General features: G+C 41.0%; 1 protein-coding gene across 1 annotated transcript in view; it reads left to right on the top strand.

Moving 5' to 3' along the window:
* The first annotated feature begins 4,905 nt into the window (after positions 1 to 4,905).
* The window catches only part of PPP2CA (protein phosphatase 2 catalytic subunit alpha), a 35,618-nt gene continuing 26,655 nt past the window's right edge, over positions 4,906 to 13,868 (top strand). The window contains exon 1 of the mRNA XM_007943758.2: positions 4,906 to 5,007. Within this exon, the coding sequence (XP_007941949.1) occupies positions 4,906 to 5,007 (102 nt within the window). The remainder of the gene's footprint in view (positions 5,008 to 13,868) is intronic.

The raw sequence follows: 13,868 nt of genomic DNA, 5'->3' as shown, positions 1-13,868 counted from the left end.
TGGCTACGTGTTCTTTTGACCTCTCATTTCCCCAATAGGTGCCTTGTCATGTTTTCTCCAATATTTGAAAGATTTTTTTTCCCAAAAATAAAAATTATATGTATTCATTATGAAAGAATCTGATAAGCAAAAGGAATACAATAAATCCAACTTACCAGAAACAACCCCTATTAAACATTGCTGTGTGTTTTTCCATAGTCTTTGGGAGCTCTGGTAGCATAGTGGCTAAGACACTTGCCTGCTAACCAGACGGCTGGCGGTTCAAACCCACCAGCCACTCCTCGGAAGGAAGGTTGGGCAATCCTACTTCCGTAGTGATACTGCCTCGGAAACCCAAGGAAGGGTCGCTATGAGTCGGGCCGACTCGACGGCACATAACAACAACAACAATTACAACCATGTGTTTATAATGTATGCTTAATAAAACTGGGGTTATACATACATAATGTTTTATAAAGTACTTGTTTTTACTTAGCAACATATTGTAAATAATGTTCTATGTCAATAAACACTCTTCTATGATAAGATTTTTAATAGCTGCAGAGTTGGTGACAGTATCTTTAAGCTTACCAGCCTTCTGAAGTGATGAACTTTGCCTCCCATTTCAGAGATTGTTTTTTTCTGCAAGAGGAATAATAATAATAATAAAATCTCTTTGACTGACACAGGCATCTGGATATCCTGGGCATCACCAGGAGACATGATCATTTTCTTTTTTCTTTAGCCAAATTGTAGTAGCTGACGGAAAAGTGATTTATAATACCTGTGGCAAAGTTCCTGGCCAAAGAATGTGGGCCACATTGATCAAATTCTAATTCCAGGTGAAAGGGAAATATAAGCTTAATTTTTCTGAAAACCACAAAGGAGAGGAATAGTGATAGATACCAATGAATTACAGGCTACGTTGCATATGCTGAGTGCAGAAATTTTCTGAGGTTTGTCAGGTCCAGATGGCCAAAGCATAGCTGGCTTCTCATGGGCAGAGCCACTAAGATGTTGACTGCTCAGGTCTTTATTTTGGGACTTTCTATAATCTCCTTCTCCATCCCCACGTCATCCAATCACTTTGTCTGTATATGATGTTTTTTGTGTTCTTATGTTCTGTGCAAGGAGTTTGGGTGGTGCAAGCAGTTTGCAGTCAGCTGCTAATCTAAAAGTTGGCAGTTCAAACTCACCCAGTTTCTCCATGGAAAAAAAGTCCTGGCAAACTTCTTCCATAAAGATTAAACCAAAAAAACCCCACCAAACCCATTGCCATTGAATCAATTCTGACTCACTATGAGTTCATAAAGATTAGAGCCAAGAAAATGTAATGGAGCAGTTCTACTCCATAACACAGGGGTTGCCATGTGTTGGGGCCAACTTGATGGCAGCTAATAACAACATGTTCTGTTCACTATATAAAAAGCAGACACTGAGGGGATCCAACTGACATTAAAGGGTATTTAGAATCAGAGACCATTTGGAAATAATATCTGATATTTATTAGGCATTTATTATATATTGTGTTGGTGATTTACACTTAGAATTTCATTTCATTCTCAGCAGAACCCTATTATTTGATTATTACAATTATCCCTATTTTGGAAATGAGAAAAACTGAGATTCAGAAAAGTTAGGTGACTTGCTGAAGGTCACATAGTTACAAAGTTGCAGAACCAGAATGCAAACCTAGGTTCATCTGTTGCCACAGCTATTTCTTACCTGGTCTACTTTCTATCTCAATAAGCTTAGGAGTCAGCAATGGGAAGGGACAACAACAACAAAATAAACTTAACGTAAGGCCAGGAGAATTGCTGACAAATAAGATACATCTCATTTCTTCTCCATGTTTAATGTCAATTTTTATATCTTGGCTAACAGTGCCTATTATAAAGCTAGTTGCTCAAGGTTATCCTCCCCCTATCCCGCCCCACCATCAGATGATTTTTATTTATAGCTATGTTTAAACATCATAGACAACACTCAGACTTGTTGTATACTGAATTTGCCATCTGAGCAAAGATTCTTTCTCAAAACATTTGCTATATTCACTTTCTGGTTTTTGCCCAGAAAGTAAAATAATTCTTTTTGTCTTTAAATTTTTGTTCTAAGTATTTTTCAGCTCTAGAATTGAGTCAGTCAAATGAAATTGGTTAAGAACAGATTAATTAAACTGGAATTCTCAAATTCGTTGGCTATTTTGAGTGCCACAGAGTAAGATAACATTCCAGATTTCTTTTAAAGTACAAGACATTCCTTTCTTCTAAAGGGAAGATATTTGAATTAATTTAGTTCTGTATTGTTTATATCATGTATGCTTTATTTCACTGCCTAAATGCTAATGAGAGCTTCCTAGAGTTCATTCCTTCAGAAGTCAAGTCATGTCATCTAATTATTTGGCGGATGTTTTAAGTACATATAATTATATCTTCCCTCCATTTTGGGGTGGTGATGAGCCAAGCCACCTTCGTGAGGAGAAAATAAATAACACTTACATTAATGCTACCAAAAAAGAGCTCAAAACCAATACCAATACCAATACCAATACCATTAAGTTGATTCTGACTCATAGCAATCCTGTGAGATAGAGTAGAACTACCCCATAGTGTTTCCAAGGCTGTAAAACCTTTACGGAAACAGACTGCCTCATCTTCCTCCCACTAAGCAGCTAGTGGATTTGATTCACTGACCTTCGGTTAGCAGCCGAATGCTTTAACCACTATAGCACCATAATGAGTTCAAAGTGCTTTGGAAAAATCCACTCATAATCTCAGCACATCGTGAATACTCAGTACCTACTCATGTATCAAACTATTATCACCATATAGTTAAGAGACCCATGCAAAGGGAAATTAGATTGATCCCTTTCCATATTTCAGTCCTTGGAAGGTCAGTTTTATGACTGTGACCAAGACTTTGCACTTGGTAGAATGAAGTTTTAAATCCTGACCACTGCCTTGGGCAAGTCCTTTCTTTTTTCTGATTACACAACTGCCTCTAGCCTATCATACAGGACCAGTTCTCTCATAGGTACAGAGCAGTGGGAAAGAATAAGGTGAGACAACACACCGGGCATAGCTTTATTATCATACCACAAGGTCTTAACTCCCTCCTCTATTATTTTAGGATGTTAACCAGGGTCAGAATTTGGACTAAAAGACCGTTTCCCAGTACAGTAAATTAAGTATGGTTTAATTCTTCTGGGTGCGCTGGTAGGAGGTATGAAGGGAAAGCAGAATTGCAATTTCCAGCCTGGGAGGCCACGCCAATCGGCCTCGCCAAGCAGGTTGTCTTGGATGAAGGAGGATTTTCAGTCCTGCCATAGCTGATGGGGGCCTCCAGGGCCTTCTCCAGCCTGTGGTGGGAGATGTTCCCCTCTGAGCCGAAGGGGGAAGCGCTCACTCCAACCAAGTACATTGCTCAGCCAGGTCCCCTGCAATTGAGGGAGGAATCTAGAAGACAGGAGACCAGGTTCAGCTCTTGCTTTGTCCTTTATGGTTGAATGTCCTTCGAAAAGCTTGTACTTCTCAGATCCTGGAGATATCATATACCCTCTTCTGCCTATTCTCAAACCATTTTAAGCTAGTACTGTTGGGAGAAAGCAAGTTCCACTAAAGCAGGATACCTATCTGTTTGAACGATCGCCCTTCTCTCCCGCAGGCATGGTAACTGGTACATAGTTGGTGTTCTACGGAGCCAAATATTTCTGTGAATGCAGGGACACTGGAACATGAAAACGTTTTGCAAAGTGCAAAGAGATTCATATAACAAGACCAAGGACCGATTCCATGGTATCCGAGTTTTCTTTAAAGTGCGGATCACAGCCATGATCAGGACCAGTTTCTCCCTCTAGAAAAGAGGCCACGGAGGGCAGGGTCTGAGGAGGTCTCTCATCCACGGAGAAATCGGAGTCGGAGAAAGAGGCACACCTGGGGCAGGCGGTGGCGGGTGAAGCAATGAAGAAGCGAGACAGCGAAATCCCAAGCCTCGTCCTCCGCCACCGCGCCCAACAGGATACTTAGGACCAGGAACAGGTGTGTGCTGGGGAGTCAGGTGCTCTGCGCTGTACTCCCCCGACAAGTACACCCTCCTCCACCCACGTATGACCTAATTACAAGGGGCGGGCCGCACCCAGGGGCGGGGTGATCACTCCAATCAGGATGCCACTCGGCGTCCATCCCTGTCCCAAAAGATACAGAAATCCCACGCAATTCCAGAGCTATTGCACCATGTAGAGGTCATGGGGTCGCATTCTCTTTTCCGCGATCTGGTTGCCAATCCCCTAATGAAGAGCTGAGACGTTTTACCGATGCGGCCTCCTCCCTACCAGGATTGCGCCTGCGCCAGGCCCGCGCCGGCGTCTCCCAGGGCGTAGGGCTCTGGGATAATCCTCTACAGCTGCAAGCGCTGCGCTTGCGCGGATTCGTTTTATTTTATTATTTTTTATTTTTCTCTTCCTCCTCCTTCCCTTCCAACCCTCCCTTCTGGGAGACCACGCCCTAAAAGCGAAGGTGCCTGTTACTAGCCGGCTAGGATGCGCTTGCGCGTTGGCTCCTAGTTTCGGTTCTCTTTCCCCACCCCCGCGGCTCTTGCGGTCATCCAGGATCTGATCTGCAGTTGCGCGGTCCCGGCGCTTTTTTCCCTCCGCACCCCGCCGCCTCCTGACGCCGGGCGTGACGTCACCACGCCGGGCGGCCGCCATTACAGAGAGCAGAGCTCCGGACCTAGAGCGAACGGCGGGGGAGGCGTAGGGGCCGGTGGTCGGGCACTGTGGACATATCTAGCGGCCAGTGCTAACGCCGGGCAGCCGCTAGTAGCCACAGTAGTACCCCGGGAACCGGCAGCGGCGTGTGCGTGTGGCCCCTGTGCGGGCGACAGCGCGGGAGTAGCGCTGAGTGGCAGCCGGTTCGGGCGGGTGGCATCATGGACGAGAAGGTGTTCACCAAGGAGCTGGATCAGTGGATCGAGCAGCTGAACGAGTGCAAGCAGCTGTCCGAGTCCCAGGTCAAGAGCCTCTGCGAGAAGGTGAGCTGTACTCCAGCTGCGAGAGTTTCCGTGGGCCTGATCTCGCCAATAAGGGGTAGCTATGGGAAGGGTGCAACATGGCGGAAGCCGCGGTTTTGGGCCCCCGAGCCTCCTAGTCCGGCGCCCGGCGCCCGGCGCGGCCCGGCGGCGGCTCCTGAGCGACCCGACGCCCCCTGCCTCCCGCGCAAGGATTGGTTGGCGCTGCTGCCGCCGCCTAAAATGGCGCCGTTCCCCCGACTCAAGGGGTTCTGAGCCTCGGCGCCGGGCGGAGTGACGGGGAGCGGAGACCCCGTGTGTCAGTTTTTGGGACAGGTTTGAAATCCCAGATAAAGACACTTGAGTTCTTCGGCTCGGGAATGGGGCCTACACCTCCACTGTGAGGTGGATAAGGGGCTTTTTACTTATCTTCAGACATAATTCTTAAATCCAAGGTTGTCTAGAGAATCACCAAATGCAAGCAAGCATGGGTCAGAGATCCGAGGACCTGTCTAAAGGTCAGAGCTTTAGTAGTATTCTGGGTGGTTTGTATTAGATTCATCAAGCAATCTTCTTCAGAGACCTATTTAAAGTGTATTTTTAAGGCATTTTAAATAAATCTCTAGTCCAGTTTCTATGAAGGTCATGGTAGTTATGGGGAGGAGTAACTAATTTCACATAGTTGGAAGAAATGGAGAATTTGGTGAGTCACACCACATAAGGAAGGAGCTGCTGGATTGGCAATAAAGTGTCGGCTTGATTTACGATTTATACGCTGACTCAAATTGGGTAGTGTGAAACCTTTCTCTAAACTTAACATATTTGGCATTTTGCCATTTATTTTTAAAATGATAGACTGGAGGCACAAGAAGTTTTGTACCCTAGTTTTTTGTTGAAATAGTTACTTAATTGTATTTCGGTGGCTGCAGGTAGTAGCAGTAGTAGTAGTGCTGATTATAGCTGTTGATTGAGCTCTTACTGTATTCCACACACTGCTTAAACCCACTGCCATCGAGTCGAGTTGATTTCGACTCAGCGACCCCATAGGGTTTCCAGGACTAAATTTTACTGGAGCTGACTGCCTCATCTTTCTCCCGCGAAGCATCTGTTGGGTTCAAACCGCCGACCTTTCGGTTGGCAGCCGAATGCCTTAACCACAGTGCCACCAGAGCTCCTTGACACGGTGCTTCGTGTTTAAATAAATAATTTCGCAAATGTTGGAGATGAGATGTTGTAGTCCACTTAATAACGCTAAACTTTAATTTTCTACTAATTTTGTTTTTCCTTGGATATTTGGGAAACAGGTAACCTAATAGATTATTTATTAGCTGTGTCTTATAATGTATAGAAAGTGCTTATCTCTTTTATGAACATTTTAATTCTCTTTTTCACAATTACTTTTGCAGCATTTCCCTTTAATACAGAATTGTGGGGAATCATTAATATTTTATATTAGTGAAAAGATTAATTGGAGAGCTAGTATCCTGCCTAGTTTGTGATTTAATGTGAAAATTAGGGTCATGAGTTTATATATATGTTTACAAGACAGACATTTGCAAAAGCGGTGCTGTGCATAATCGGAATTTAAACGAGTCAGATTTAGATTTATTTATCCCAAAGCTGGACAAAACTCCACTGCGAGTTGATGAGGTGGCACATCGTCTACTGGAGCTGAATTTTAATGAGCACACTGAATCTCTTGCTTTTTAACCCTGAATTTTAAAGCCCTTGTATTATCATTTTAAAAGTTTCAAGATAGGCTTTTATAAATTTTGTGTATATTGCCAGCTCTTAATTTCTAGGTCTTAAAAATGATCATTTTATGGAATTTCAGGGGTCAATGCCTTCCTCTATAAAAACTTTGCTAGACAACTAATTATTTGTGTAGAAAACAATGGACAGAGGCTGTGATATAATTGGAAGACCACTGGACTTCGAGTTAAACCTGAATACTAGTCCTGTTTCTGCCAGAGTTAGTAGTCATGATTGACCTTGGAGCATTTACTTCACTTAGTCCTCATTTTCCTTTGCTTAAAACATTAAAACAGATGTTTTAAGGTCCCTTCTAATCTCCTTAGGGTGTTCAATTTCACCATCATTAGTACTCTTAAGTATTAAAGACCTATTGAATATCCAGGATTGCTTACTCTTATTGGGGGATTGAAAAGCAATGAAGAATGAAGGCTGTTTAGGAATTTTGAATCAGTTAACGAGATGGACTTTGGAAGTAGAGGGTTTGTAGTAGAGTTTGATGGTAAATGTTTTCCACGTCTTTGTAAAATTAAGGTACAGTGAGGCTACTCCCTTACTCTCAGATCTTCATAGCTCAGACAGCTTGTTCAGATTTTAGTTCTGAGAGTCAAAAAGATGGATATAATATTTGAAGTTAGCTATTACATAAAGCTTCCCATGAAATGGATCCTTTTTGGGGAAGTATCACAGCTGTCATAGTTTTTGTAGCTTTTAAATACATCAGCTTTTCTTGAACTATATGATCTTACAGAGCAAATTTGAAGACAGATTTTCAGGTGTGTGGGATGAGTTAGAATGCGTGACTTGAAATGGTCTTCTGTACAATCTAATAAAAAAGTTATCTTTCACTGTTAATGTTTGTGTGGCCAGTAGCGCCACTGAGTGAAAGTTATGCATACTCTTGGTGCGATACCTTCTAAATATTAATTTTGAGAATGTTGTGAGTTTAATTTTTTTTCATTATGATAATGTTTGAAAGATAACTTTGTTAGAGATAATTATTTGAAAATAGCTGCTATTACACCACCAGAGCTCCCTGATTATAAGAAGGAATGATAATATAAAAACCTACCTTCTACCCACCTGAAAATACCTGATCTGAGTGAAATATTTAAATAACAGAGGTATAAGTATACCGTAGGAAATAATTGTGTTAAACAAATGCTGAGGCATTATTATGGTATTCCATCAAATAACAACAACAACAACATCAAGATAGTGGTAGATGTTTAAAATGGCAAGAATCCAAATGTGTATTTATAATCAAGACTGACTATGGTTTTTGTATTAATAAGTGGTCAAAACAAATTTTTTTTTAAGATATAATTATTGCTTATATTGAAGCCAGGGTTATAGTGTGTGCAGTAAACCTTGTCAATTTGGGGTTCATAATTTGTTAACTGTTTTAAAATTTGTGGTGAGTGAATGCAGTTTTTGCTCAGGCATGACTCTGTAGTCAGTAGCATTACTATATCTGTATAACTGTCCTGCTAGGTTTCCATCTACACATTGGAAAAAGTAAGTAGTATAAACTTGCTTTTGAGCTAATTATAATAGATAAACAAGTCTTTTGTTTTATGACTTAAGCAGTAGTTTAACTTAGATATGATTTTTGGCTTTGTGCTTTCAGGTCTTTCCAAACTTGTAGAGAATGTGGTTTGATAGCCAAATTTTTTCATAGGAGTTCTTTACCTAGGTATGCTGTTTTCCATTGCTCTACAAGCTCTATAAATAAAATGCAGTCATTAGGCTTTACTTAGTTTTAATGTTTGTTATATGAGTGTGGAAAAAGCAAACAGCTTCTAGTTAACACATTTATGAGGCATTTATTGTTTTCAGTTTAAGATTGAAACCAGTGCCCCAGAAAGGTAAAGTGCCTTAACTACAGGGGCTAAAATTGGGTTTCCTGAGGCTTCTCGATTCTAAGTGTAATATAGTCATGCTGCACAGTCCTCTTCTGAGGTAGTGTTAATCGTGAAAGATACAGGTAAATTGGAGCCTGGCTGAAATGGAGAGTCAAAAATTCTGTAAAATTAAGCATTGTTTTTCGCCTTATTGCTTGAAAACTTCTGATGTATATCACATACTATTGTCCCACTTTGTCCTGGAGGAGGAAACAGTAGTTAGTTTTTTTATTTGAATGTGGTTCACTCCATTTGCCCCTTCAAAAGTATTGGTGAGATGAAAACTCCAATTGGTTTTCTGTGTAGTCTCAGATAATGTAAATCATGATCTAGAGACTGAGCTCCATGATATTTCGTTGTTTGTTACAGTTTATATATACCTTTTTTTCCACATCTTCATACCTTCCACACTCAAACCTTGTTTGTTGTGTGTGTTAGCTTTTCGTGATCTCCAAGGTGAGAAGCAGTATAATACAGCTGGTTTTAGATTAAGTTAATGAGAAAACACAAAAACATGAAGAGTCCTACACACAGATACTCCAGCCTTCTTCATTTTCTCTATCTAGGCCAAGAATTCAGGGTCTGCAAAAAGTGGTAGTAGGGCCAAGAGGAAACTCGTACCGTAGAAAGAATGATGGGCACTGGGGGAATATATATATCCGGGATAACATTTGTATTAACCAGTTTGATGTTCCCCTCCTTTTATGGCAAGGAGTCTTTTCCCTATCTTGTTGTGCTTGTTTGTCAGTTACCTGTGGAATATCCTTTGCTTAGAGACATGAGGTTTGGGTTGAGGATATGGTGAGGGTCATTTCGAGGGTTCAGAGGAGAGATAGGAAAAGTTTTGTATGGCAATGCAAACACTTTTTTAAAAAAATTCTTTTCTTTCTGCTTTTGACCCCTTTCTCTTATTTCCATTCTTACTTATTCATGTCTCATTACTATCCTTTTCTGAAAAAGTCTACAGCCTGCATTTTCCTACACAAGCAAAGTCTTAATTGGACTATAACTGGGAAGGGAAAAGATTTCATTTTTTGTTTTTAATTTGTTTTTAATAGCTTTTCTTCAGCTTCTGGAGCAGAAGTAGTAAATAACTGAAATAGAAGTTTCTGACTGCGGATCAGTAGCTTGGGGTTGAGCTCTGAAAGAACTGGAAAGAACAAGCTGGGATTAACTGTTTAATTTCATCACTGGTAAACTGTTACTCTTGCCTAATTATATATGTTGATATTTTTGTTTGGAATGGATGAACAAGGCAGTGACAGGAATGTTTATCTAAATCTGAGTATTTCCTAAACTGTACAGAATGCAGTGCTATGGCACTCCCTCTCCCCGTCTCTATATTAGTCACTTAGTTACTGCTACGGATTGGAATTTTTAACCTTTCTGGTGTTGAGGCTGCAAGAAGATTGACAGTTGATTGCCTTTGTGAAACAGTTTGTTTACCTGACTAGAGATACACTAAGTGTAGTGTACAAAAGTTAGAGTGTCAGTAATACTATGTGATAGTGTACGTCTGTTTTATAAGTCATTCAACTGACATTTATTAAGCTCCCATTATATTCATTATTAGTATTTCTCTGTTTTGCTTTGCCTAAATAACATTGTCTTATTTTGATGGATAGGGATTTGTTAATTTTTTGCTCTAGTTAGTAGCAGGTTTTTTTGATGAGCCAGGGGGTTGACCTTGAGGTAAACTCTAGATTAAAAAAAGAGGGGGGGCTTAGAACATTTGTGTTAGTGGTCATGAATTGGCTTTTTTTTTCCTCTGTCACCCATCACTTGTAAGCTAGCAGTATTGCCCACTATTTCTTCTGGGTAGCTCTGACTCAAGAAGCTTAAAGGACTGATTAAAGTCTCTGGGTGGGATAAATGGTTAAGTTCGGCTGCTAACCAAAAGCTTGGCGGTTTGAGTCCACTCAGAGGTACCTCAGAAGAAAGGTCTAGTGATAGACTTCTAAAAAATCAGCTATTGAAAACCCTATGGAAGCACAATTCTCTGGACATAGTGGGTCACCATGAGTTTGATTCCACTTGATGGCATCAGATATATATGTATGGTAAGGGATGCTTTATAATGGAGGAAAATTTTAGTGATTAAAAACCAAGCTCACTGCCATCAAGTTGGATCCGACTCATAGCATCCCCTCCTTGGGTTTCCGAGGCAGTATCTCTACAGAAGTAGATTGCCCAACCTTCCTTTCAAGGAGTGGCTGGTAGATTTGAACTGCCAGGCTTCTGGTTAGCAGTCAAATGCCTTAGATACTATGTACCAATATGGAAAATAGGATCCTGTATATACAAAATCCCAGCGATTCTACAAGAAAACTGGTAAAGATAATAATAGAGGAATTTATCAGAGCTGCAGGATACATAATCAAACAAAAGTTAGTTGGGGTTTCTGTACACCAGCAATGAGAAATCTAAAAGGGAAATTAGGGAAACAATTCCATTCACAGTAACATTTGAGAGAATGAAATACCTAGGAATAAATCTAACCAGGGACATGAAGGACTTACCTAATAAAAGCTGTGAAAGGTAACTGAAAGAGATTGAAGAAGACTTAAATAAATGGAAAGATGCTTCATGTTTATGGATTGGAAGACTTAATATTGTTAATATGGCAATACTACCCAAAGCGATTGATAGATTCGATGCAATCCCAGTAAAAATTCTAACAGCCTTCTTTACAAAACTAGAAGAACCATCCTTCAACTTTATATGGAATGGCAAGAGGGCCTAAATACTTAAAGCAAGTTGAAAGAGAAGAACAAAGTAGGAGGATGCATACTTCCTTATTTTCAAGCATACTATACATCTGCAGTAGTCAAAGCAGCCTGGTACTGGTATAACAACAGACACATAGACCAAGGGAATAGAATTGAGAGTTCAGAAATAAATCCACACATCTGTGGTCAACTGATTTTTGACAAGGGTGCTAAGTCCATTCAAGAAGAGGAATGACATCACACTCATTGTCAAAAAGAGTATTTCAAGACCTATCCTGAAGTAAAATGCTGTCAGTGAGAGAATAATATATGTATGCCTATAACTCACTGCCATCAAGTCAGTTTGACTCATAGTGACAGCTCCTTGGGTTTCTGAGGCAGCATCTTTCCGGAAGTGGATTGTCCAGTCTGCCTTCTGAGGAGTGACTGGTAGATTTGAACTGCCAGCCTTCTGGTTAGCAGTCAAATGCCTTAGGCACTATGCCACCAGAGCTCCCTAAAAGGAAGAAGAGTCAATACTATTACTATTCAAATTTATGCACCAACCGCTAAAGCCAAGAAAAAGAAATGATAGATTTTTACCAACTTCTGCAGTCTGAAATTGATCAAACATGCAGTCAAAATGTACTGCTGATTGGAATATGAAAGTTTGAAAGAAACACTGGTAGCTGGAAAAGGTGCCTTGGTGAAAGAAATGATGTGGGAGTCTACATGATACAATTTTGCAAGAGCAACAACTTAGTCATCCTAAGTATCTTTTTTCAACAACATAAATGGCAACTATACATGCAGACCTGGCCAGATGGAATACAGACTGACTACATTTGTAGAAAGAGATGATGGAGCTCAGTATCATCAGTCAGAACAAGGCCAGGGAATGACTGTGGAACAAAGCACCAACTGCTCAGATGCAAGTTCAATTTGAAGCTGGAGAAAATTAAAACAAGTTCACAAGAACCAAAATACGAACTTGATTATATTCCACCGGGATTCAGAGACCACCTTAAGGACAGATTTGACACGCTGAACACCAATGACCAAAGACCAGACAAGCTATGGGATGACATCAAGAACATCATATATGAGGAAAGCAAAAGGTCATTAAAAAGATAGGAAAGGAAAAGACCATGGATGTCAGAAGAGACTCTGAAACTGTTCTGCAATAGAGAGCAGTTAAAGCAAATGGAAGAAATGATGACATAAAAGAGCTGAACACGATTTCAAAGGGTGGCTTACGATGGCAGTGGGTTTGGGTTCTTTGGTTTATGGATAGAGCTGAAAGACATTATGCTGAGTAAAGTAAACCAATCACAGAGGGACAAATACTATATGACCTCACTTACATAAAAAGGTAAATACATAGTTGTCAGGTGCTGTCCAGTTGGTTGCAACTCGGCGACCCTGTGGACAACAGAATGAAACACTTCCCAGCCCTGTGCCATCCTCACAATCTTTGTTATGCTTGAGCCCGTCTTTGTAGCCACCGTGTCAGTCCATCTTGTGGAGGGTCTTCCCCTTTTTTGCTGACTGTACTTTATCAAGCATGATTTCTTTCTCCAGAGACTGGTCCCTTCTGACAACATGACCAGAGTACATGAGGTGAAGTCTGGTGATTCTTGTTTCTAAGGAGCATTCCAGTTGTACTTCTTCCAAGACAAATTTGTTGTTGTTCTGGCACTCCATGGTATTTTTAATATTCTTCGTCAACACAGCAATTCAAAGGCATCGATTCTTCTGTCTTCCTTATCAGTGTCCAGCTTCCACATGCATACAGGGGGTGGGGGGAGCCAAAATGCCAAACTCACTGCCGTCAAGTCAGTCCCAACTTACAGCGACCCCTCCTTGGGTTTCCGAGGTGGTATATCTCTACAGAAGTAGGTTGCCCACTCTTCCTTCTGATAAGTGGCAGGTGGATTTGAACCGTCAGTCTTCTGGTTAGCAATCAAATGCTTTAGGCAGTAAACCACATATGAGGCTGTTGAAATACCATCTCTCTCCTCAGGCTTACCCTTCAAGGTGACATCTTTGCTTTTTAACATTTTAAAGAGGTCTTAGGTGGCAGATTTGCCCAGTACAAAACATTGATTTCTTGACTGCTGCTTTCATGGGCTTTGATTGTGGATCCAAGTAAAATGAAATCCCTGGCAACTAAAGTCTTTTCTCCATTTCTCATTATGTTCTACTTGTGAAGATTTTTGTTTCCTTTGTGTTGAGGTGCAAGTCATACTGACGGCTAGCCTAGAGTCTTTGATCTTCAACTAAGTGCGTCTTCACTTTCAGCAAGCATGGTTGTGTCATCTATGCATCACAGATTGTTAATGAGTCTTCCTCCATTCATAATGCCATATCCTTCATATAGCCCAGCTTCTCAGATTATTTGTTCAGTATACAGATAGAAAGGCACCCTGGTAGCGTAATGCCTAAGGCACTTGACTGCTAACCAGAAGGCTGGCAGTTCAAACCCACCAGCCACTCCTTGGAAGGAAGGTTGGGCAATCTA

This window comes from Orycteropus afer, unplaced genomic scaffold (genome assembly GCF_000298275.1).
Source record: "Orycteropus afer afer isolate SDZICR_OR568_19922 unplaced genomic scaffold, OryAfe1.0 scaffold00112, whole genome shotgun sequence".
Lineage (NCBI taxonomy): Eukaryota > Metazoa > Chordata > Mammalia > Tubulidentata > Orycteropodidae > Orycteropus > Orycteropus afer.
This window is presented reverse-complemented; position numbering and strand designations above follow the sequence as displayed.